The 24630-nt window shown below is 29.8% G+C and overlaps 4 protein-coding genes across 10 annotated transcripts; all 4 read right to left on the reverse strand.

Annotated features, from left to right (window-relative positions):
- Positions 1–44: 44 nt before the first annotated feature.
- Positions 45–3560, reverse strand: LOC101260221 (agamous-like MADS-box protein AGL65). Of its 7 annotated transcripts, none has more exons than XM_010320510.4 (11): positions 3404–3560; positions 3108–3293; positions 2917–3000; positions 2655–2714; positions 2370–2558; positions 2233–2248; positions 2069–2130; positions 1514–1610; positions 1033–1160; positions 541–904; positions 45–272 (listed from the first exon to the last, which is right to left on the reverse strand). In XM_010320510.4, exons 2-11 carry the CDS (start codon positions 3290–3292, stop codon positions 252–254), a joined length of 1206 nt encoding a protein of 401 aa, XP_010318812.1. In that variant the 5' UTR covers position 3293; positions 3404–3560; the 3' UTR covers positions 45–251. The 7 variants fall into 7 exon arrangements, with proteins under 7 accessions (XP_010318812.1, XP_019068633.1, XP_019068635.1 ...); XM_019213088.3 differs by having other exon boundaries at positions 3108–3304; positions 3404–3555; XM_019213090.3 differs by lacking the exon at positions 3404–3560 and having other exon boundaries at positions 2370–2434; positions 2540–2558; positions 3108–3370.
- Positions 3561–6190: 2630 nt separating this feature from the next.
- Positions 6191–8674, reverse strand: LOC101249062 (E3 ubiquitin-protein ligase RSL1-like). The gene is made up of 2 exons (XM_004235985.5): positions 7526–8674; positions 6191–7438 (listed from the first exon to the last, which is right to left on the reverse strand). The coding sequence occupies exons 1-2, from the start codon at positions 8242–8244 to the stop codon at positions 7363–7365; spliced, it is 795 nt and encodes a 264-aa protein (XP_004236033.1). The 5' UTR covers positions 8245–8674; the 3' UTR covers positions 6191–7362.
- A 955-nt stretch (positions 8675–9629) lies between these two features.
- On the reverse strand, positions 9630–10238 carry LOC101249625 (probable calcium-binding protein CML45). The gene is made up of 2 exons (XM_069296025.1): positions 10157–10238; positions 9630–10069 (listed from the first exon to the last, which is right to left on the reverse strand). Exons 1-2 carry the CDS (start codon positions 10236–10238, stop codon positions 9630–9632), a joined length of 522 nt encoding a protein of 173 aa, XP_069152126.1.
- Positions 10239–20316: 10078 nt separating this feature from the next.
- On the reverse strand, positions 20317–23138 carry LOC101262001 (cyclic dof factor 1). The gene is made up of 2 exons (XM_004235944.5): positions 22609–23138; positions 20317–21973 (listed from the first exon to the last, which is right to left on the reverse strand). The coding sequence occupies exons 1-2, from the start codon at positions 22867–22869 to the stop codon at positions 20729–20731; spliced, it is 1506 nt and encodes a 501-aa protein (XP_004235992.1). The 5' UTR covers positions 22870–23138; the 3' UTR covers positions 20317–20728.
- Positions 23139–24630: the final 1492 nt, after the last annotated feature.

Here is a 24630-nt window from a genome sequence, read left to right on the forward strand (position 1 = left end):
TTTTCTTTTATTTAGTTTGATTTGCATCTTAACTGAAAAACAAATCCCAGCAAAGTGAAACTGGTCTTTTATTCACATCTCATATATGAACAAGCTCTTATCCTACTTTCACCATGAGGGGTGTCAGGGTTCGCAAAGCAAAACAACTATACATATTCAAACATAATTATCTATCAACAACCACTGCACCTGTAAACCTCACCCACGATCACAGATTATTCTACTCGAGTAGTGTGACTTATCTCGAGTGTCTAATCACTGGAAGTTGCTGGCTGCAGGAAAGAGGAACAAGTGAGACAGAGTAAGAAATGTTAGACCAGATAGGAGTAATTAAATGACAGTATATTTGGAGATTGTGGCAATTTGTATAATGGAGTAAATATAAGACGTGCATTTAGCATATTCAACTATCAAAGACAACAAGGATATATGAATGGAGCAGATAAATTTCATTTGTAAGATGGACAATTAAACCTTTTTTTTCAATAATTAACTGTCAGAGTGGTGAAATTAACCGAGAACGGAAACAGATGAAATTACCTGCGCATATGATTTTTCATCAAAATCTGGAACAGCAACGGCATCGACTGCACTATAATTGACTGAATCCACAGACCTTGTTAGGTTAAAGTTTCTTTGAAATGCATAATCCATCAAATATCCTTTCAAATTGGCATCACTCTGAGGATCCAACATGTTCCTTTCAAGCAGATCAAGATCCTCATTGGGGTTGTATGAGTACTGCTCACTTAGTTGCTGTCTCAAGCATGCTATACTAGTTAGATCATTCAAGACACCGTTATCTAGCATTGCAGTTGTGTCCTGTCTTGCTTGATCAACTTCTCCAGAGCCCTGAACATGAGAAGATTCAGCAACTGAATTATCTCCAAAGTATCCCATATTTCTACAGAGAAACAATGGTTCACACGATGTTAGCGATTACCAAAATCCAGTAACTTCAACCGTGAAATACTAAGATCATAACAGGGTGAACGACATAAAGATGCTGAAAAAATATGGTCTAATACTCACTCCTGGGGTAGAATGTTTGGAGTCTGAGGGAATGGCATGCGCAGGATTTTATTTTCTGGATGCCACTGATGAGTATTCCCATCTAGTTCACTGTTCATCAAAAGATGCAAATGCGTCGTCTTCTGGAGCTGTTATATGACATTCGAATGCAGAAGCATTCAGTTATTTTCACATTTTACACTGTTTTTCCGAAACAACCCATATAAGAGACTAAAAGAGAAACAGAAGGGAAGAAAGGCAGAAGACACTATGTAGTTTAACCTTGAATAACCATGACCTACTTATCATTCTTACAAAGGAGAGCGAATATTTAGAGGATTTGACAAAGGATAGGTAAACAATCAACACAGTACTGACCAAATTCAATACTGAGTTAAAAGTATATTAGTTCATCAATAGTATGGCTGTTTTTCTTAAACTTGTTGCAGCACTAGGATCACCAAGTACCACGCAAAACCAATCCAGTTTTTGGAAATATTACCTTCCGAACATGAACTGCATTAAGTGACTCCCTTAGTGCACACTCCATTAGCGCGAAATCTTCCACTTTATTTATATTATCAGGATTGCTCCACCAGCTACGACGAAGCAAAGGAGTAAGGTTAATACAAGGTGAAAAATGACACGATTCATTAAGCCCATATGATCTAGCTACAACTGCATATTAATTCAAACACGGAAACAGCACATGTGGATTAAGATTACAGCACACAAAATATTATTACTTGGGCCTGTAATCAAGCAAGTTGCTATTAATTGTGTATGGATGTCCAATAAAAATGTCCAAATGAGAAAACTTATTAGATATTCCTCAAAAAGTTCTTTCAGATACATTCAAAAAGCAAATGCAACATATGAATTTGTCATCTTCCTCAATGTAAATGGACAAAAGATAACACGCTTTATCTGCCCAGAGACCTAAATAAGATAAAAATACGCAATCGAAATATTGTAGCAGTTGATAAAGAGGTCAGTTTATGGAAACAACTGAACACCAAAAATATAAAAGGAAGAACAAAGGAATGCAGGACTATACTTGAGTCTCATTTCTACATCAGTAAGCCGAGATTGCAAAAGTTTCACTTGACTATGCAATTCCTGTCAGCACCAATTACAAAAAAAAGAAAATTGTCCACAAGACTTGAGCTAAGTCATACAATAATAGCAAAAATGGTGCTGATAGAGTAAGAAAGCACATACTTCAACTGATGGATCACTGCAGCAAAGAAACAAAGGAGAAAAAAGACAAGGTAAACGGTTAACATAATGCTTGGCAAATTTCAATAGGTATAAATTTGAAGGAAAAGATCCTCAAATTGATCAACAAAAATATATACCTAGCATCTAGAAACTCTGGCACGCCTATATCGTTGTCAAGCTTCTTAAAAGTCTTCCTCAATGTCTGGAGTGTAACCATTAGCATTGTTATTACTTTCACTTGGATTATGAAGTAACAACAAAGCATAGCAAGAGGAGAACACATAGTGGTGATGAATATCAGACTTACTTCAAGGCTCTCCAACTTCCTGTTTTAAGTTCAAGATTAGCAAAAACTGGTCATTTGGCTTCTAAATCTTACTCCTAGATAAGACTAATCCAAATAGACAGGACTATTTTTGTACCTTTTTGCCCTTTCTTGAGGAGTCAATTGAGCAAATTTTGCAATTATCTCATCAAAATTGCTGAAGACATGCAATAGAAATTAGAGACGGAATAATCCTCTAGTTCATCATCTATGATGAAGAACCTGTATAGTTATTGTGGGACGAATAAAAAGACAAAGGACTAAATCACCATACAAGACAAGTGTGATTAAAAAAACCTAGCAGTAGAAAATAGCCGGTAAAGCTTTGAAAGTAGATGTACTCTGTTATATGTGTTTACAAGAGCATCTTCTGGAGGAGTAAAGGCTCTTCATAGGAACAATGGTTGTCAATTGACACATCCAATTCAAGTTCATGATGGCATCTACACTATCTCATCCGAAACGTAAGCAGACATAAGTCTCAAACCAAAAGAGTGGCTTAGCACAGCGTCAAGGTATTTAAATAAAGTAACAGAAAAGAAAACAGTACCTTTGTCCGCCTTGAAATAGCGTTGGTTTTCCAGTTGGGGAAAACAAAAGAAGGATAATGTCTATATCACATAGCACAGATATCTCCTGGGCTTTCTTCAGGATTCCACATCTTCGTTTGCAATAAGTGGATTGCCTGTTACTATGACTCTCCAATCGCTTCACGCTTAGCCTTACCCTTCCCATCCTAAAACACAACTATAATATTCTTAACCAAATTACTATAACAGATAATTTGAACAATTTGTATTACATTTGCTAGTTAGTAAGAAAAAAAAAAAGGAGGAGACAACTCACGTATCAAAAAGCAACGAGGTATTTGCTCAATAAGAAATGCAATAGTCGGTGTCAGAGACCTTGCATGAAAAATGTCTTTCCATTTATAGATACGCTCCCCACCTTTCAATTTGTATTTTTTACTCGACATAAAATCTCGAATATTCAAATTAAATTAAATTAAAAATAAAATACTTTCTCATCATACTTTTAAAAAATAAATATCGGAAATAAACGAAGAATGAGATAATCAGATAAACGAACCTATGGAAAAAACATATCGGCGCACTTTGGAACTTGGGATTACTTGTCGCTACACCGGTTATCAAGTTTTACGGAAAATTGAATTAGTGTTGCAAATGATCTGTCAAAAGAAGAAAGTAGTAATACAAAAGTAAATAATTATGCACAAGGAACAAGTGACAAGTGTGTGTGATGTTTTTTTTTTACATATGGTGTCATCGTTTAGTGAGTAATATAATGCTTATAATAAAAATTAAAATATTCGTTGTATTTAATTAAAGTAATAATGTGTAAATTAGATATATAGTATGTAGTCATATTTTCAGTTATGGCATAAGAGTTTGATTTGCATTGTATAAAATTTAATATATTAAATTATAGTATTTTTTATTAAAAAAATAATGTTAATTTTAAATTATTAAAAATAGATAGTAAAATAAAAAAAAGGGATAAATTAATGTTAGATATGTGATGCGTGAAATTAGTTATTATTAATTATTGATAACTAATTAGCATATTTTAAGGTATTTGAAATTTTTTACAGATAAGATATACCATAAAAGTCTCCATTTAGTTTTAATGAAATAAGTTATGATTTAAATCCTTAAATTTAAATCCTTAAAATACTCTAATCTTTATTTTCTTGCATTGTTTGTTTTATTCAAAATTGAGTATTATTTTGATATTTGAACATTGTTATATTTTTTTTGTTTTTTTTAAAAAAAAAATCTTAAAATTTGACGTTGAAAATGATTAGATTTGATTTGACGGAAAATTTTATGTCAATATTAATTAAACATGGTGGCAAGTGAAATTTATCAGGTTAGTGTTTAATTATAATTTGTTATGTTTTAAGTATAAATTGTTGGTTGTAATTATATTTGTTTTTTTTGTCATGTATTGAATGTTTATTTTTTTTTTGTTATTGCGTTGATATGATGTATTTTTTGTGATACAATTACGATGTGTATATGATACCATGAAAAATATTAAGTAATAGTAATTTTCTTTTGATTTGTAATTCAAATGAAGATTGGTGTGATGATTGATTTATGTAGAAAATACAAAAATTTACAAATTTTGAATCATTGTGCAGTTTTATTGTGAAAAAAAATATGAACAAAGTCTGACAATTTGTATTAATATTTTTTGAAAGTTATATGAAATGTGATTTTTTGGTAAAAGTCACTCCATATTATATTTAAAATGTCAGGTGATAAAATTTTGTATATTGATGAAGTATGAAAACTGTATTATTTATGTATGTAATGTATGAATATATTGTATGAAATATGTATGAAAGTCCATTTTTTGATTGTATATATCAGTGTTTGATTTGTTATATATATATATATATATATAAATTTTGTATAAAGTTTGGATTAATTGTGTATTAAATTTTTAATAAATTGTCTAAATTGTGTATGAAAGTGTTTTTTTGATTGTATGTATAAGTAAATTATATATTATTTTTGTATGAATTGATTTTGTATAAGTGATATGTTACATATATATGAATTGTGTATAAACGGTGAATTACTTGTGTATGAAATTATTTTTTTTGTTGTATATATCAGTGAAATATATAGAAAGTGTGTATGAATTGTGTCTAAAAATATGCCACCCGGTCAAAAAGATCAGCGGCAAGACCCAAGTTTGAACGCTGGAAGGGGTTCGCTGATGTGAAATTCTAGAGGACAAAAAACACATGCAAAAGATGCCATCAAGCTGGAAACAATAGGAAGACATGCTCAAATTATCCTTTACAAAAACAATGATTTTCTACTGTTACATCTGTGTTTTTGAGTATTTAAATTGTTAAATCGTATGTTTTATTTTTTATATTGAATCATATTTTTTTTTATACAATGTTCATACATTGTATATACAACTGTTCATATGTTAACATTTGTTACCATTAATAAATCATATAATATTCATATAATATGCATATAGTTATTGCATATTGAATGAGGACTATATACAAAATTTATACATTTATACAAGCAATATTTGCATATAAAATAATGTATGTTTATGTTCTACATATCAAAGTATAATATGATATAATTCATACATTTTTCATACAGTATTTATACCAGTAATATAAGTAACATTTGTTTCTGTTTTGTATTTGAAAGTATACAGTTATCATACAGAATTCATACAACAAAAATTTAATGCGTATTGAATAAGTAATTTACGCAAAAGTCATACACATTTATTAAGGTATAATTATATATTTATTCATATTCTCATATTGAATCATATGTCAATACCATTTCATATATTTTTCATACATTATGCATATAAAAATTTAACATTACATATTTAAAAGTGAAATTTATACAAATATCATACACATTTAAAAATTATAAATATATAGTGAAGCAGACTGTCATTTATATAATTTTTTTTAAAAAATAGTATATATATAACATTTGTCTATGTTCTATATATCAAATTATAATATGACATTCATAATTCATATAATGTTCATACATGATTCATACAGTGTTCCTATATTTTCTTGTTGCGTTCAAAATTTATACAAAGTGAGACAGATTTAATAATTAGTAATATTCATTGATAATTTATATAAAACCATCAAGTATTCATAATAAAAACTGGAAAATTACATAAATAGTTCATAAGTTAAAAAAACATGTCATTCAAAAAAATGTACAATGTGCGATGAAAATTTCTACTTTCTGTTACGAAATTTTGAAGTAGGATAATTGGTGGTGTCCATAACTTGTTCTTTATGAGTTCGAGGTCCACCCTTCTTTCAAGATTCATCTACGGATTACTTTTCTTTCTCTTTTCTCTTCTTCTCGATTTCCTTTGGCTCTTTGTTTTGTTTTTTTTTTCATTTTGATTTTTCTGTTCTAGATTTTTCTTTTGTAGATGAAGGTTGAGTTTGTATTTGAGACAAAATGTTGAAAGATGGAGCATGAAATTCCTCAGATCTTGCTTCATCGTTCAACCTTCTACTTTTACGCGGGGTTTCATTGCCTCTCTTCGATATTATACAGATTTTTGAGTGCAAATTTGAAAGATTATTGACCAAAACAGTAGATTTTGGTGAAGAAGAATGTTAATGTTGTAGATTTTTCAGCAAAACAGCTAATGTTGGTGAAGATTAATGTTAGGCGTGCGAAATAAAGAAGATTTGGTGAGGATTTAGGGAAGAACAACATATTTGGGGAAGATGAATTTTTTTTTTATAAATATAGCGTGTGACGGTTTTAAAAAAAACTGGTATTGGTTTAGATAGTGGTGGATAGTTATTATAGAATGATAAAATCCCTAAGTATTTTGTAATTTTTTTAAAAGGTAACTATATAATGTTTAATTTAATTTATAATAGTTAAAGAGTTTTGTTTAAAAAAGGTAACTTAAAAAAAATAATATAATCAAATAATTTGGTTTAAAAAAGATAATTTAAAAAATTAATTTATTTAAATAGATTGATTTAAAAAAGGTAACTGAGTAATAAATGTAATTATTTAAATAAATAAATTATTATTTAAATAATTAATGAGAATAATATATTTTTTCTTTATATGGTATAACTTGATAATAATATGCTTTAAGTAGTTTATTATCAAAAAGTATGTTTATAACTTGATATTTATCATCTTAAAAGTGAGTGGAGTATTATTTTTATTTTTTAAAATTAGGTGAATTATTTAGCCTTTTATCAATCTTCCCAGTTCTTTAGAAGCAATCTGGTATCATTCACTAATTTGACATCTCCAATGGTTTTCACTCCATGTTTCTCCACATATATAGCAAAATTGAGATCCACACCTAAATCCATAATATTGATTTGTTAAGTTAATACTATTAACTTATAAACAAATTAAACCTCTCACTACCATAAAAAAATTAACTAACCAGCAGGTTATGTGTATACAACCATCAGCTTTCTGCACAATATGTTTGCAGTGAGGGCATTTCATCCATTTTGAGCTGCTAGCAAGTTCCTCAACTTTTAAATCATCTTCTCTGTTTTTTTCATCATTTTGAAACTTGTCACAATCAAGTCCAGTATGCCAAGGGACGCCACACGCCGCGCATAGCAGCCTGTGGCATACAGGACATATACACTCAATGATGCCTTGATCATGATCATAAATCAGCAGCTCTGAACAATCTTTGTAAGGACAGTAAAACTTTTCGCACTCAAGAAGAGAAGACTCACTCAATCCCCCTTGCCATTTTTCGAATACATTTTCAGGGATGATGGATTTACAATAAACAGGTTCAATTGTCGCGCAACATTTCAAACCAGGGCAAGTTACTGAGAAAATATGGTCTTGAATCATGAACTGGACATATTGCGCTATGCAATCAGTACAGAATGAGTGACGAGAACAATTTTCGAGTTTGAACATTTCATTTGTAGCTTTTGTCTCCATACAAATTTCACAAAAACCTTGGGATGATTCAGGGGATTCTTCGATTTGTGTGGTTGACATGTGAAGATTGAAGATTTCTAAAGAGGCTGCAAGAACCTCTTGGTATTGAAGTTCCTCAGCGCACTCGTTGTCTGATAGTATGGGAGCGCTAAACTCATCGTTTTCATTGAACACATTTGATATTATGTCTGCCATTGAATTGATCAGTGGTTGAAGTAATTTAGAAGAATTCTTGGAGAACTTTGCAGGTTTGTGATACTACTTGATTTGATTTTGATGTACTGCAAAGGGGTTTTATAGTGATTAGTGTCCTATTATTGGATAACAATACGAATAATTTAAAAAGACAAATTCAGTTGTCTTAATTAGGAAGTTACTCAGAAAATACTTAAAAGAAATATTATACAATTTGATGTGACACAAGCAATTTGCTAAGCAGTTGACGTTTGCCACTTTGGCAATTTCGTAATGCTAGTGACATGTTTCTAGCAGGGTCCAAGAAATTGTGATTGTAAAAGATTTAACAGATGACAAGGAACTTCCACACTTTGACAAAGTCTGAGTTAACTTACCCCTTGTTTGTATGGTTGTTATCTTGATCTTCTTACTATTATATTGTTAGTTTAAATACGATATTCTTTTTGTTTCAATTTCAGTAATATATTTTAAATTTTGAAAGTCAAATAAATTTATTTTTAATCATAAATTTTTCATTTATCTTTTAAATATTTATAATATATTTTACATAGTTTACAAACATTTCATTTCATTTCAAAAAAATTGAAGATTTCATTGAGCAATTTTTCGATTAAACTTAAATCTTCACCCCCTCAGCACCTCCGAAGCTCGACTCATCAGTCCACAAGATTTAGCTAACTTATATATGAAATCTAGGATAATATAATTTTGCTTAATTATCAAATATTAAAAAGTAAATAATAAATTCATTTATTTAAAAAAGTATTTTCCTTCGTACCAAACAACACTTAACAATTCGTTTGTCTAACATCGTCGTCACGTACACAGTTTACTTGCTCATTTTAGTTGCCAAAAGAATCTTAAGACAAACAGAGCTTAGAGGGTTCAAATTTGCTTCTGCAGACAGTTTTTTAGAATTTTCCAATCAAATGTCAAATTATGTCTTTTTCAGCACTGTAGCAACTTCACATCCTCAAGTAACAAAATTTGTCTGCATACATTTAATGTTTATCTTTAGGCGGTGGAAAAGTGATTAGCTTGTTAGCGGAGTCTTCACTTACTAATTTTATTTTTATATTGGCTCTCACTCAGCGTCTATATACACTTTGGACTTGACTTGTTATAACACGAATCGAAAAGTCCATTTTGGCTAAAATATTTCCAACTAAATAACCAAAGGGTGTGTGATGCGATGAATATAATGTTATTTCAATCTTAATCAAAATATCTAACACATGAGATTGAAATAAAAATCGAATTCCAATGCAAAGACCCCCGGTGTCTGTTTTGTTAATTTTATTATGGTTACATGACAATATTATTACTGGATTTACACCTGATACTTAATAGAAGTAGGGTATAAAAATTAGAGAATAAAAAACTCAGTCTAACGCTACAGGATCCCGAAAGCTCTGTTCCATGAGCTTCAAAAATTCAGAAAATTCAATTTTTCCATCTCTGTTTTCATCAAAGGCCATAATCATCTTCTTGCAATGCTCCATCGAAAATTCGGATAAACCCATTCTCCAAATAAGTTTCATTAACTCACTTGCATCAATATATCCATCTCCATTTTCATCAAACACATCAAAAGCTTCTTTAATTTCCTCAAAACTAGGTTCTACTTCATCAAATAAACTCGAAACCTCTGCATACTCTGTTTCATTCTCATTTAAATTGCATAAACCCATTAGTTTATCCTCAACAATTTCTTCCTTGTTATCGCAATTTTCATAATCATGTCCACAATTTTTAGCATCGGGAGGATTAGTATCATGATCAACTCGAGTCAACGCGTTTCGGAGAATGATGAAGAACCAACCTATTGCTCGGATTGATAAAGAAAAACAATAAGATAAATCTTGAAATGTGCTTAGGATGCTGAGAATTGTACATCTTAATATGATACAAAAAAATTGATTCAGGTCATCAGCTATTTTTTTGCCCAATAATGAAGCACTAATTGCTGATATTGAAAAAATGTTCTCCATTTTGCTAACTTCTCTTTTTTCTTGATTTTTGTATGGAATTAATATTAAATCATGGGATGGTTGTAGAAACAAATTTTGGTACGTCTATATAGAGAGACATTAAACAAGTCAAGTCTTTGTGGAAATTTTTTAGGAAAAAACGGTGAAAACGAAATCTACTTTCCTATCATTATATAAAAATTTTTTTTAAAAAGTCGTCATTACAAGGTTGGATCCAAGGAGGGTGGTCACACGTAGTTCATAAAAAATTACGCGATATATATAAGAGAAGATTTTAAAATATTAGGTAAAAAATTGACTTGAATACAAAATTTATTTTAAGGTTTTGAAATTGAAATTATAAATACGGTATATCTATTTTATGAAAGTGAAAATTCTAAATTTGTTACGTTATTTTATGAAAGTGAAAATTGTTACGAATTATTATTATTGTTGTTAATGATTCCTATTATATTGGAGTGAATAGTAAAAGTCGGTCAAGTGATTTCCTGGTAATTTCATTAACAATAATTGTAACAGCAATATGTTAGACGTACTATGGAAGTGTGTTTACACATTTTAGGTTTTTATTTAAGAAATGTCGACAGAATTGAATTACATAATGTATTGTGGTTATTATTCTAATCTAAAGTTGGTAATACTACTCTTTCCTAATTTTTCCACAGAAAATATGAGAGTGAGATATGAAATAAAATAACTATGTTGGATGACTTATTCTGAAGATAATTAATAACTATGTGACATAATAAATATGATGTCAAGTTCTTTGAAAATCCACAATATTTGAAGTTTTTAGACTTGCACATATCCGCATGTGGATTAAAAAAAAAAAAACACTTTTTCCTGAAAATTTAGAAGGGTTTTGAGTTTTGACTGTAATATTTTTAATTACGGTTTCCTCCTCCTTTTTTCTTTGCTGAAATAATTATTTTGGGGAACTTGAGTGTGTTAAAGGGTAAATTTTAAATTTATAAAATTCAATTCAATTGTTTTGAATGAAGAGTAATAACTTACGGAGTGCAAAACCATAACATTACCAAAAAAGAACTCCCTCGGTTCTTTTTACATGTTCAATTTTAAATTTTTTTATTTGTTATTTTCGACAAATTAGGATAAGACAATATTTTTCACTTATTACATTCTCATGTTATTTAAAAAAATGAATATTTTTAATAGAAGTCTCTTTAACAAGTAAATTAATTTTGAAATTTTATCAATTAATATAAGTAAAATAATAAATTTATAAGTCAATTTTTTTAAAAAATAGATCTATCAAGTCAATTAATTTTGAATATCGTTAAATCTTGAAACGACTTACAAGATTACTAAATTATTATTGTGATTTTTAAAATTATTATGCTATGCATTTTATTTATAGCTATCTTGTATTTAAATTATTATGTTATGTATTATATTTTAAATTAAAATTTTTATCTTATCATTTAAATTTTGTGCATTCTTCATAGTGAAAATTAATAAAGCATCAAATTGTATGACAAATTAAAATAAAATATTTTTAAAAATGTTATATTAAATTTAGAAAGAATTGCATATATTAAAGATTTAATTAATAGTCTTATATAATAAATAATATATTAATTACAAAAAATATAAATAATAATATAATATTTAAAAAAGTGAAATAGAAAATATGAATAGTAGTTTTCCAAAATATAGAGTGATTGAAGAGGATATTCTCTATTTTACTCTCCAAATATAAAAAATAAAAAATAAAATAAAACAGGATTTGAGATGGTCTAAATAGAGATTTTTTTTTTTATCTCCACTCACTTTTACCTTCACTATACTAAAAATATTTCTTTTCATTTTTATTTATCTATTTTAAGAAAGATAATTTATTTTTCATGTTTTAATGTTAATGACTTACTTATTCAAAATAATTCTCAATGTTAGACTAAAAGTTATACACTAATTAAGACAATCATGAGTGTTCAAAGTAATGATAGAGAAAGTATTAATAAAAAAGTTCATTGATTTATCATAATTCAGAGATTTAAGATTTAAGTCTTCTTAGTATATATTTATCTTTATTAGAGAGTCATTTATCTTTAATGTAAACTTCTCAAACACAGATTAAAAATTTCACCAAACTTTAATATAAATACAAATAAAAAAAAACACTCATTAATCAAAGAAGAAAAAAATAATACTTTCACTTTCTGACAAAGTGCACCAACTAACAAAAGTCGAGTACTATTTGTATTCAAATTCTATGAAATTTCATAGAAAATTAATGCAAACAAATTCTGATCTCTCGTGATACGCGTGAGCGTGCCGGCCACCCACACACACATAAATGTTTTCTTTTTGTGAATAAAATAAGGAAAAATAATTTAAATACACAACTATAATTTTTATATTCTTCAATTTTCTTATTTTTTTTTAAATATTACATAATTTATTTTTTTTTTATTTTAGTGTAAGTTTTTAGATACATTATATTCTCTCTCTTATAATACACATTTACCCATTTTAATGGCTATTTTTTCTCCATTAAAACACTCAACCTCTTAAATCAGTTTTTTAATTTTAAATTCGGAAAAATGCCTAAAATACCCTTAAAGTATTGAAAATAGTACAAAATTACCCTCCATCCACCTATTGGCTCCAAAATACTCTTCCCACACACCTATTGGGTCCAAAATATCCTTGTCATCCACCTTTTGGTTCAAAGTTGACCACTTATTTAACGGTTTTATATTTAAACTATTTAAATATTTTTTAAAATACGTGGCTCTCAACTATTTAATATAATTCAACTTACTAGTATAATTTATAAAGCAATCCACTACCCACCCATTACCAATTAAATCCCTCTAAATTAATGAACCCGTCACATTATTAATGCAAGCTACTGCCAATTGAGTGTTTTTTTAAAAACTATAGAAGTAAATTATCGTACATTCAAGTGGTTAAATAAAAATCACCGATAAACTTAAAAGTCTGACTATATTCATTTTAATTATTCTTACCTCTCAATTATGTGATGTTACTTCATAGGTAACTTTTTTTCAAAATAATATATTAAAAGTTTTAAAACAAATCGTTGATATTTATAAAATTATATTTAAAAAAGTGAGTGAATTAATTCGGGATGTACTACTTCTTTACCTTTAATCATAAATTTCTAATTCAATTTTGAAAGAAAGTGTCCTCATAAATAAGCGGCTCAACCTAAATTTAATTGGGGCTTCGATTCGGACTCGAATATTTTTTAATGTTATTTTGAGGAATCTATAATTTCATCGTGTTTTAGTAGTGTTTATGACGATTTTGATATTATAATTGGATTATTAATTGGGCGAGATTTAGTTAGTAATGAGTGGGTAGTGGGTTGATTTATAAATTATATTAATAAATTAAAATTATAACCAATAGTTGAGAGCCAAGTATTTTAAAAAATATTTAAAGAGTTTAATTTTAAAACAATTTAAAAAGTGATCAATTTTGAACTCAAAGGTGGATGACAAGGGTATTTTGGAGCCAATAGGTGGATGACAAGGGTATTTTGGAGCCAATAGGTGGATGACAAGGGTATTTTGGAGCCAATAGGTGGGTCAAAAGGGCATTTTGGAGCCAATAGGTGGATGAAGGATAATTTTGTACCATTTTCAATACTTTAAGGGTATTTTAGGCCTTTGTCCGTTTTAAATTTTATCTATTTAAACACTCAACCTTTTAATCAGCTTTTTGATTTTGAATTTTTAAATTTAATTAATTTTAATTAAAAGACCAAATTTTGAAATTTTGAATTTCAAAATTCAAAAAATTTGAAATTTAAAAAAGTAAAAATATCAGGAAGCAGGACAACTTCCATTAACTTCTACCGTCTTCTTCTTACTCCATCAAGTTTCAGTTTTTTTTTTCCTTAATCATCTTCATTCATCTTAACCCACTACATTTTTTTCTTTTCTTCTTTTTATTCTTAATCCATCATCGTCTATTTCTTCCTAATCTGTAATAGTTTGAACCCAGCATCTTTTTATTATTAATCCATTATCAATTCGTATATTCTTCTCTTTTTTGTTTTTGTTAATTGTTTTATTACATCATAGTAATGGATCCGTTAATTAATAGAAGGATATATGATTCCGACGATGAAAATTGGAAAGAAAGATTCTGGCGAAACATCAAAATCAATGGTTGTCAAAATACAACAAAAAAGGAAAAAAGAAGCAGCAAACATTGTTGTTAGGCTTACATTGTCTCGGGTTAGTATTTTGGCAAAACCAAATGATACATATATACCAAACACACACAAAAAATAACTGATATATTGGCTAAACCGTATGTATCATGTACAATATGTTACCCTATAATCCTTAATTTTTACATGATATTTAGGTAAATTGAATAGCATATTCATATGAATTGGTATTATTTTTTAAAAGTAAATTTATTTACTGTATATTTCAAGAAAAGCATAACAAAAAAAGCATTACACAAGTTAAATTATATAAATTCACATGATAAATGATTTATAGTCATTGTAAAGTACACAATAACCTCAATAATATTTTTGTATTTTTTATTTAATGAAGATGTATCATTGTGCAAATCAATGATACACACTAAAAAGTACATGATACATTAGATAAACAATGTGTACCAAAAACACACAATAAAAGTACATAATACACCACGTTGATTTGCTTAACTGGAGGATAAATGGTTAACAAAAAGTTTGTTAAATTAGTTTCCAATAGTACTATGGAATTGGAATTTGTAACTTACTTCTTATTTTCGTGTGATTTTTTATTTAGTATTTGATATTTATATTAAAATTTGATTAATTTCAAATTCACACGCTATAAAGTTTATTTTTAAAAATAATACTTTCAATAACATTTTTTATTTCTAGGAAATTAAACCTTAGACCTCTGATTCTTCGTAAAAATATCAATGGACGAAAGAAGTTACAGAATATTAATCTTTGGAATATATAATAAGACCCATTCCCATTTCCCAAGCCCCAAACTAAACGTCTTCTTTTGGAAATGCTACGTTGCGTGCCCCTGACTCCCAAGTGTAAGGTAAATTTTCAATCCATATGCAGTCAATGAAGCTCTTGATACTTGTATTAGACGTTTTCAAGAGGAATTCAAAATTTGATATTCAACAATTCTTACAATAGGGTCGTTTCCTTGGGAACAAATTATTTTGGGATTAATCATTCTGGATTAGATATCGTGGGATGACGTATTCCATCATTATAATATAAATGGTTAGATAAATTATTCCAAACATGATAACCGATTTCTAAACTATTTATTTTTATCACTCACACCAAACATCCATAGGTTAATAACATAATAATAAGTCAGTTTACAATCGAATATTTAAATATATTAACGATTTTCTTAAGTAAATTTATGTAAATCGTAATAGACCCTCTAAGTCGGCGCTTGACCTCAGTCAAACATTTGATACTGTTTCAATTTGTTTGTCTTATTTTTCTTTTTTAATCGATTTTAAAAAAAGAAATTATGATGGGCTATAGTCCATTAGTTCGTAAAGCGCTTCACGTTGGGTTCCACTGTTGGAAAGTTGACACTTGATAGTAATGGATGTTTGGGCCTGCACACTACAGGGCCCAAATCCTTTAATGAATCTTTCCTATGAAGCTAATAATAATCAATCCTAATAAACTGAAGTGATGAAAAAAATTCTATAAATTGGTTCATTGTAGGGGGGATGGTACTATAAGCAATATAATTGAACTGTTCCATCATTCACTGCTTCTCTTTGTTTTAAAAAAAAACCACGGTTTTCATAATCAATCTTTTTGTTTCTGTTACTATATCAAAAATGATCTTTAGCGATAACTTATTAACGACAATAGTTCATTGTTACTAAATATGTATTTTTAGCGGCAATTAATATTCTTTATATATATCGTTAAAACCATTAGCGACGTTAGAATTATCGTTTTTTATGTAGTGATAGTATTATCTGAAGTATAGATCTCAATTCCTTATTGATCCGATCAAGGGAAAAATGGAATACTACTATCATTCAGTGACTGTAATAAAGCTTGGTAAAGTATACATTTATTAATTTTAATCACCATCTTTATTAATAATTATATATAAGTGACTTGTCGAGTGGGCTAAAAAGAAATATTATCAGTAGACATTTTTTCATTATGCGTGCCAAAGTTATACATTATGAGTTTTAAAAAGTCTAAAGTCATGCAAATATTATAACATAGTTAAATTTTAAATCTTTTTATTCTTAAACTCCTATGAATATTGCTCCTTAATTCACTTAATCCTAGTTAGGTTTAGGCCTACTTCTTTCAAAAAGCTTCATAATCCATTATTTGTGACTTTCTTCGTTAAATAGGTTAATATAAATAATTGATTAGGGGAGTACTCATCTTGTTTACATTAGGGGGGTTTTATCCTTTAGTTGAGGATCTATTATAAATAAATTTTTTATTATAATAAAATAAAAAAAATTGCATAATCTTTTTTTAATTTTTACTTATAGAATTATATCGAATATATGTTAGTTGTATATTGTTTTGGTCTTCAAATGACATTTGGCTTTGAAGTTGGTGGTGATCAGTGATAACATTTGGTTTACTTAACCACCTTATGAACTATTAAAAATTATCCTTTTTGTTTTTGTCCCCACTTTGAAATAAATTAAAAGTTTATAATCATTTTCTTTTACTTTTTTGCTAGACTGGAAAGTGAAAGGCAATACTCTTCTCATATGAACTTTTTCTACAATATCTACTATATACTATTCTCACTAGTCATTTTTTTTTAAAAAAAAAATGTTCACCCTCATGATCAAATAAAAAGGAAGGGAAAAAAATAATTTTGAAAAGAGAAAAGCTAAAATATTTGTTTTAATGTTATTAACATAAGTTCTTCTTCAATAAGTTGCATAATTTTCGATCTTCAAATTTGATTATATATGTTTGTGTAGTACTGTTACATTTTGATCCAATGGATTACACTATTTCGACCCAAATTTGTAAAAATCATTTCTAATTTGACTTGTCGAGTCAAGTCGAGTTATTACGAAATTTATTGTACTGTAAGTATTTACGTTCAATACTGATAAATATTTTCTTCGTTGGAAGCTTAGAAAATCAATCATTTTATGCACTAAGAATCATTGAAGTGTTTGATTGAAAGTAGTAAAGATGATGCTATGAACACGATTTCTAATGGTGGGTCACTATATGCACTTGGGGTTGACTCTTTGCTTAATTCATGTTTTTTAAACTTATTGTTGATATGACACGAAATGCACTAAAGTAATTAATTATATCAACTGGAGAAACTTAAAATATATATGTTATATGGGTGATGAGTGATATTAATGAGCTACTTTTATGTTTTAGCATATTTGGATCGTCTTATTTTAAGTGTTTTTAATCAAAATATTTTTTATGTATTTTATAGTGTTTGAATAAAATTAAAAAGTATCGTTAAATCAAAAATTTATTCAGACACACTTTATATGTTTATTTAGGTACAATGCATTTTATAAGAGTATTTTAACTTTATCATAGATTAAGCATGCAAGGATACAAGATGTTATCACTTATGGAACACCTTATATTTTGTGTATTACATTTATGTTTCCTTTGAAGAAATTTATTACTACTCTAAATGCTGAAAAGTGTAACGAGAAGTGTAAATTGAAATTTGTGGCTCAATTTGTATTTGCAAAATGAGGTTGAAAATATTCCTATAACCTATATGCTAGGATTGGATTGGATTTTCCGTCTTCAAAAAAAAAAGTATTTCTTTGAAATTCTGTTCATTCAATTTTAATTTGTTACGACATTAAATATTTGCCTAAATTCTGTTCACTCAATTTTAATTTGTTACGACATTAAATATTTGCCTAACTTATGAGTAATCGTATTCACTTTGTTTCGATTTGTTTCAAAACTAAATATTTCCCTAACTCATTAGTAATACTCAGGGGAACTTTTCTTAAAAAGTTAGTGGAACTATTGTAGTGTTATGCTTATTATAAAAAAAAATGTTTAAAAAGTATTTTACTATAAGTGAAATTAGTTATATTGACAATTCATATAAGATTGAAGGAGTACTAATTTTTTTCAAAGAAAAGATATAAAGATGCAAGTAGAAAATCTATTTACCTTTTATAAAGGGTGTAGGGGCCGATTATTCAAACCTTCTTCAACTTATTTTTTTTTTCATTTTTCATGTATAAATAGTAGATGTTCAACCTGTTGGGTTCGAAAGTGATTAGGGCGCATGCAAAATTACATATATTGCAAATTATATAACGATAAATTAGATGACAAATAAAACTATACTAAAAGATATAATATTATTATATGATAGGACCAGTTAACCTACATAATTAAAAACTAGTAAAAAGAAAATATTACAACTATTTAGAGAAAAATCTACTCATAAATAAAACTTCCTAAACGACTACATTATGGATTATATTATGTTATAGGTATAAGAAAAGGGGTTTTCCAATTTATAGAATTCCAAATTTTTTCTTGAAAGAAAAGATGAACTAAATATGGAAGAAAATTATATTTTTCTTTTCGCAAAAAATAAAAATAGTTATGTTTCGACTTCTGATAATGGTTTGACTTTCATATAAGGAAAAAGTAAAGCTCAAAGAAGGGCTAAACTCTAACACAACCTTCTCAATTTCTTCGTGAGTTTTCTTTTTCATATTTTGAATCGCTTAAATCGAAATTATACTCTGTTATTAATCAATTATACTTTAAAAATGCATTTCTTAGGAGTTACATTCATTCCCATGGGTGTTTAAACTGTAATATCCAATGGAAGATTTTTTGATAAAAAGGAATGGCTAGAAATAGAAGAACCCTACATTGAACAACGAGTTTGAATTATTTGTTGTCCCAAGGAACACAAGAGACAGCACATGCATATCTAGGGATAAAAAATTGTCATATATAAATGCCTCTTAAAGGGAAAGAGCAAAAGCCAAAAGAAAGAGAGAAAAAAAAGGCAAAAGCTAAGTGAAAATGCCAAAAGCATTTATGCCATTAAAGAGCATATGGGGGGTTTTTGGGTCCCATATCCAACTAATTTCTAATATATCTAGTATAAGATGTGGCTTACATTTGCTCAAACCTTCAAAAATATCTACTTTGTTTTATATTCAACAAATTGCCAGAGTACACCAGCTGCACATAAAATTGTTCTTATTTTCTTAAGTGCCTTCTTATAATGTCTACATCAACATAAAAGTTTGATTTGATTGTCAACTCATTCAGATGAACTCTTTTATTCAATCTTCCTCAACTATCATGTAATTAATTCTCGAACATGACATTTGGTACATGAAATAAGGCTAATAATCTGCGATAAAATTTGAAGGGTTTAAATTATATACACAAATAGCTCAAGAGTTGTTCATAATTACAATCTTGGGGGAAAAAAGAGAAGTCATCTATAATAACAAATAAAGATGATCTAGTCATATAAAAACTGTGTAGATAACTTAAAACTCTTTCTGAAACAACTAGAGGTGTTTAATCTTTGATAGAGGTTAGGAAGCAGTTTAAAACATCTAAATGGTGATAAATAAATGAACTTTATTATTGGTGGCCACTCCCAAGTGGCCTTTGGGGGTTGGGGAAGTGAAGAAAAAGGGAAGGAAAATGAACTTCAATATCATTCTTCCCGAGAATTTTAGTAGCTTAATTAGTTGATCACCTGAATTTCTATCTTATTATTGAGGGTTCGATTTCCCTCACCTCCTCATTTTGCCTTCTCCTACCCTTTTTTTTTTTTTGGCTTGGTTTGTAAATAAAAGGCACAACTAGTTGGCTTTTTCTAGAATCCTCAGAGATCATAATTATCTGCATGAAAGAGAAGACAATTGAACTCCCTTACACTCCAAGACTCTGTGTTAGATGAACTGCGTTTATACTTGGGATTATTATAACACATTTCTGCAGCTATGAGCATAACTTCTTTTCTTTTTGAGGGAGTAAACTTTAGATAGCTATTCCTGCTACTAACGTTGAAGTCATGTTTGAGATACAGTGAGAAGAAGAGGCACATCTATGTAATGATCAAGAAGATATCTTCAAACTTTGAACATAAAATCTGAAAAGAAGGCTCAACTATTATTCAAACCACTAGTAAAAATGGAAAAAGAAGCTAAGCCGCCTTCCAGACTAAAACTTTGACGGGTACATGATATACATCTAAACATTTCTCTCTTCCACTTTCTACTGTCAGCTGTATAAAGTTTATGTACATGGAAAACACACACTGACCAAGCAAAAATATGTTACAAGGGAAGGATAAACACTAATTTTGACAATAGCTTTCCCAGTTTCAGTTGAAGCACTTGTGGGATCTTGAGATTCTCAGCCCTGGTACATACGATTAAGCGTAATTGAATATCCATAAGGCTGGAAGATCAACATCCATCTGCCGGAAGATAAGTTGGTTAACAACTAAGTACCTCAGACTTTATACTCTCTCCTGGAAGCTGAGGGACCTAGAGAAGGCTGCAGGATTAGCCTGCAAAGACGGGGAGGTAGTGGTAGGGTGATCCTTCTCACTGTTTTTCGGTTGCAAGGACTTGAAAAGCCCTCCCCTGCTAACAGAGTCGTACTTGATTCCCAGTGTTGACCATATAGAACTCTTTGCAGCTTCATCAGGATCATCTATTCGCAATGTTTTTGGTACTAAAACAGACCCCTCTGAGTTCTTTTGACCCTCAGGGTTGTTTGGTTTAAGCAACTCACCGTCCCTTGAATGCTTCCCTAAAGGCGAATTAGGAGCAGAGACTGATCCTTTTTGGTTTGCTGTTGGTGATGGTGGAGTTAACCAAGGAAGACTCCATGGACCAGGCACATTGCAATTCCAATAAGGAGGAGGGCAGAATGGCATAGGATATCCAGCAGGGCTAATGGCAGGGAAAGGAACAGCAGCGTATGGAATAGGCCAAGGTACTCCAGGGAGGCAAGGAACTGGAGATGGAAAGGCATTTATAGTTTGCATAACTGCCTCAGGGGGGCAGTTTTTAACTCCTTCCGCCATTGAATTTGAAGTGGTGACTGAAGATCCACTAGAGCAGTCATCCCCATTTTCTCCACCAATGCCAGACGGATTTTCTGGTCTATATAAACCATTTCGGATCCCATTTGGTGTCTTATTCTCAGCAAGATTCAAAACAGAGGCCATAGAGTCGCACAGTGGCAAGTCAGGACCAAACGATAGGACAGTTCCATTGGGTTTGAACACTGGATGAGAAAATCCGTTCGGAGGATCAATTCTTGCAGCTTCAAGGGCTTCAGAAATCATGATGTGACGACAATGCGATGCAGAGTTCTTATTCTTACGACGACCAGCTCCCACAGGCACATTCCTCATAGTACCCCCAGCAGTCCAATATCTCTGGCAACTCTTGCAGAAATGACGAGGCTGATTGACGTTGTAATTATTGTAATAACAAAATTTCGTATCCATACTATTGCAACGAGGGCAGGGGAGAATTTTATCTGGCTTCTTCAGAGTTTTCTGCTGTGAATTCGATGCATCATTCTGATCATCCTCAGTCTTGGAAGATTTCACTGTGGGAGAGTCATCATCAATAGTATGAGTTTTGGTCTTGTTTTCTGATGGAGACTTGAGATTTTCTGATTCTTCCATCATTAGATTTTGGTCTTTCTCCTCTAATTTAGCTTCACTGAGCTCTCTTGTCATTCGATCCTAAAAATTGAAAACCAAAACTTTATGAGTTGCCTGTAAGATTCCCATAACAAAGCTACAGTCAATGATGTGAACTAAAATTCAGTCTACAAAGTGGAAAGAATCTCAAAGTCCTTTGCACTGACAAATTCGACTTTCCTATAAGATTCTATGAAAAAAGGACAAAAGGCAGAGAACCTGATTCTTTCTCCAATTACTTTCGTTAACACTACATCTAGTAAAAAGGCGTCATGGATGAAAAAGATATTGAGCATAAATTACACTGGACTTGGTAGAAACATCTAGAGACTAACTGAACAAGGCAAAAGAATGTTCAATTGCTAATACGAAAATACAATATGACTCACATGTACCCTCAGTTAACCTCCTACAACAACTGTATACTCGGTGAAATCACACAAATAGTGTGAACAGACCTTACTACTACCTAGTAGAAGGTGAAGAGATTGTTTTCGAAAGAGGAAATGTCCTCAGCCTACTTTTTTGGTTCAAATTTAGCCCTAAAACTAATAGCTTATTAAATCTGACACTTTATTTCCATTTGAAAATCCCAAAAATTAATAACATAACATCAAAAACTTATAGTTATACAAAAATTGATTCAAATTACATCAATGAATAGTTCAGATCGGTACCTTATCAGCCTCATCCTTTTCGTATTCACTTCCATCATCTGATTCATCCTGCTGTGAACTGTTTCCTTCCTTATCCACTAAACATGGATCACGATCCGACCCGGTACTACTTTCATCAGCAGTAACAACCTCACTCGCACTCATAGATTTTCCGACATCGGAATCTTCACCGGTGACTATTACCGGTAGTATCATTCCATTCTCAGGCAATACAATTTTCTTTCCAAATAGCTTAATCTCTGGTTCCTTCACTTCCCTCATTTTACCGGAGAAAAGAAAAAGAATAAAGGATAACCCAAAAAAGATCAAAATAAAATTGGAGAAGAAGATTAATATCTTATTACAGAAAACTCGTTTAGCCGCCGTGAATTCGCCGCCGCCGGCCAACGTCGTTGGAAAAGTGAACGACGATTTTTTTTTCCTTTTTCTTTTTAATTTTTTATTTTTGCATATGAGATACGATATTAGAAGTAAGAAAAATAGTTAAGGCCTTGTTGGCAATGTTGAGAATTATGATTTTGATCTCGCTTAATTTAAACGATATAGGATACTGGAATATGGATGCCACGTCATGGCCCCCCACCATTAATTTTCTCAGCCACAAGTTTTTATTGTGGCCCTTCATTTAGTATATGTATCTTTCACTGCTTTTATTAGATTTTATAAATTTAGTTTTAAAAAAATATTTATTTTATAATTAAAGAAAACCATATTTTTAGGAATTTTAAGGATTTGAATGGTTTCTTTATGAAAATAACTAATACTTCAAGTAATAACAAGACTTATTTTGAACCTTGCATGTCCGTACTGAAATAATGATAGATATAATAGATATTTCATCATAATATTTATATTTAGTATTAATGCTAAGAATTAAATATTAAGAAATAATTGTCTTGTTTGATTTATTAAAAATGACAAGTAAAAAGAAAAAGAATAATAAAAGTAAAATTTTTTATTTTTAAAGTAATAATAAATAAATGAAGACAGGAAATATTATTAAAAAATAAAAAAACACTAACAATAAAAAATAATATTGTTCAAATAAACAAACTTTAAAACTTAAAAGTCAAATAAATTCATGACACAGAAGTTGGGTGCACTATGCGTTAAAAAAAAGGGGAGGGGGGCGAGGGGAATGTCTCTGCTGTTATCCTAAGAAACTAGATATACCTTTAAGAGTTAACGATCAGACCGGATCATTTCTCAAGAACAATAGCTAAAGGGCCTGATACTACCACTTGGATCTGAAACCTACATGCTGATGCTCACGATTTCGATAGCATATCAGTGATTTGGAGGAGATCTCTCGAAAAGCATTTAGTGCACATTTCGATCAACTCTTCATCATTTTTTTTCACTGAGCGGTATGTATTTTTACGGTGCTCGTTTTTCTAATTATGAAGTGTGGCCAAGTGATCCAACTCACATTGGCCCTAGTGCCCAGGTGGTTTGGTCAATATTTTTATTGACTTGGCAAGTCACGTAGCATTAATCCTTCCACCTAAGCATTGCCAACTAGAATTCACTACAAAAGAACTAGAACTTTAGCGGCGACAATAATCGCCACAAAAGCCCAAAAATCGTCACTGAAAACTTTAACATTAAATTTTAATTTTTTTTCTTCATTATTTTTTAAAAAACAAAAATGATATCGATTAAGTAGGAGTTTAAAGACACTGTATGTTTTATTTTATGTTATATGTAAATGTATAAAATGTAGAATGATGCATTATATAGTAGGAGATGTGAATCGAGAAGTAATTTTCATGATTTATCGTAATAATATTGGGTGTTTTTTATATTAATATTGCAAGTTATTTATTTTAGAAAATTAGGTTGCTATTGAAAATTAATTATCATATTTGTTTTGTTAAAAAATAGGTTTTACTATTAGTCATCACTAAAAATCACTCATAACCTTTAGTGGCAATATTTTTGAAATTTTGTGACAACTTTGTCGCGACTAAAGATCAAGTTTTTTATAGTGAATCTTAGTTGGCAACACTTTGGTGGAGGGAT

Source organism: Solanum lycopersicum, chromosome 3, assembly GCF_036512215.1.
Source record: "Solanum lycopersicum chromosome 3, SLM_r2.1".
Lineage (NCBI taxonomy): Eukaryota > Viridiplantae > Streptophyta > Magnoliopsida > Solanales > Solanaceae > Solanum > Solanum lycopersicum.

Excerpts from the sequence above, each read along its gene's own strand:
- LOC101260221 (XM_010320510.4), bottom strand. The coding sequence starts at position 3,292 with ATGGGAAGGGTAAGGCTAAGCGTGAAGCGATTGGAGAGTCATAGTAAC. Across the intron at positions 2,715-2,916 it reads CTCCTCCAGAAGATGCTCTT|CAATTTTGATGAGATAATTG; the intron begins GTAAACACATAT and ends GCATGTCTTCAG. Across the intron at positions 273-540 it reads ATGAAAAATCATATGCGCAG|CCAGCAACTTCCAGTGATTA; the intron begins GTAATTTCATCT and ends TCTTTCCTGCAG.
- LOC101249062 (XM_004235985.5), bottom strand. The coding sequence starts at position 8,244 with ATGGCAGACATAATATCAAATGTGTTCAATGAAAACGATGAGTTTAGC. Across the intron at positions 7,439-7,525 it reads TGTATACACATAACCTGCTG|GTGTGGATCTCAATTTTGCT; the intron begins GTTAGTTAATTT and ends TTATGGATTTAG.
- LOC101249625 (XM_069296025.1), bottom strand. The coding sequence starts at position 10,238 with ATGGAGAACATTTTTTCAATATCAGCAATTAGTGCTTCATTATTGGGC. Across the intron at positions 10,070-10,156 it reads TGACCTGAATCAATTTTTTT|GTTGGTTCTTCATCATTCTC; the intron begins GTATCATATTAA and ends TCCGAGCAATAG.
- LOC101262001 (XM_004235944.5), bottom strand. The coding sequence starts at position 22,869 with ATGAGGGAAGTGAAGGAACCAGAGATTAAGCTATTTGGAAAGAAAATT. Across the intron at positions 21,974-22,608 it reads AAAAGGATGAGGCTGATAAG|GATCGAATGACAAGAGAGCT; the intron begins GTACCGATCTGA and ends TTCAATTTTTAG.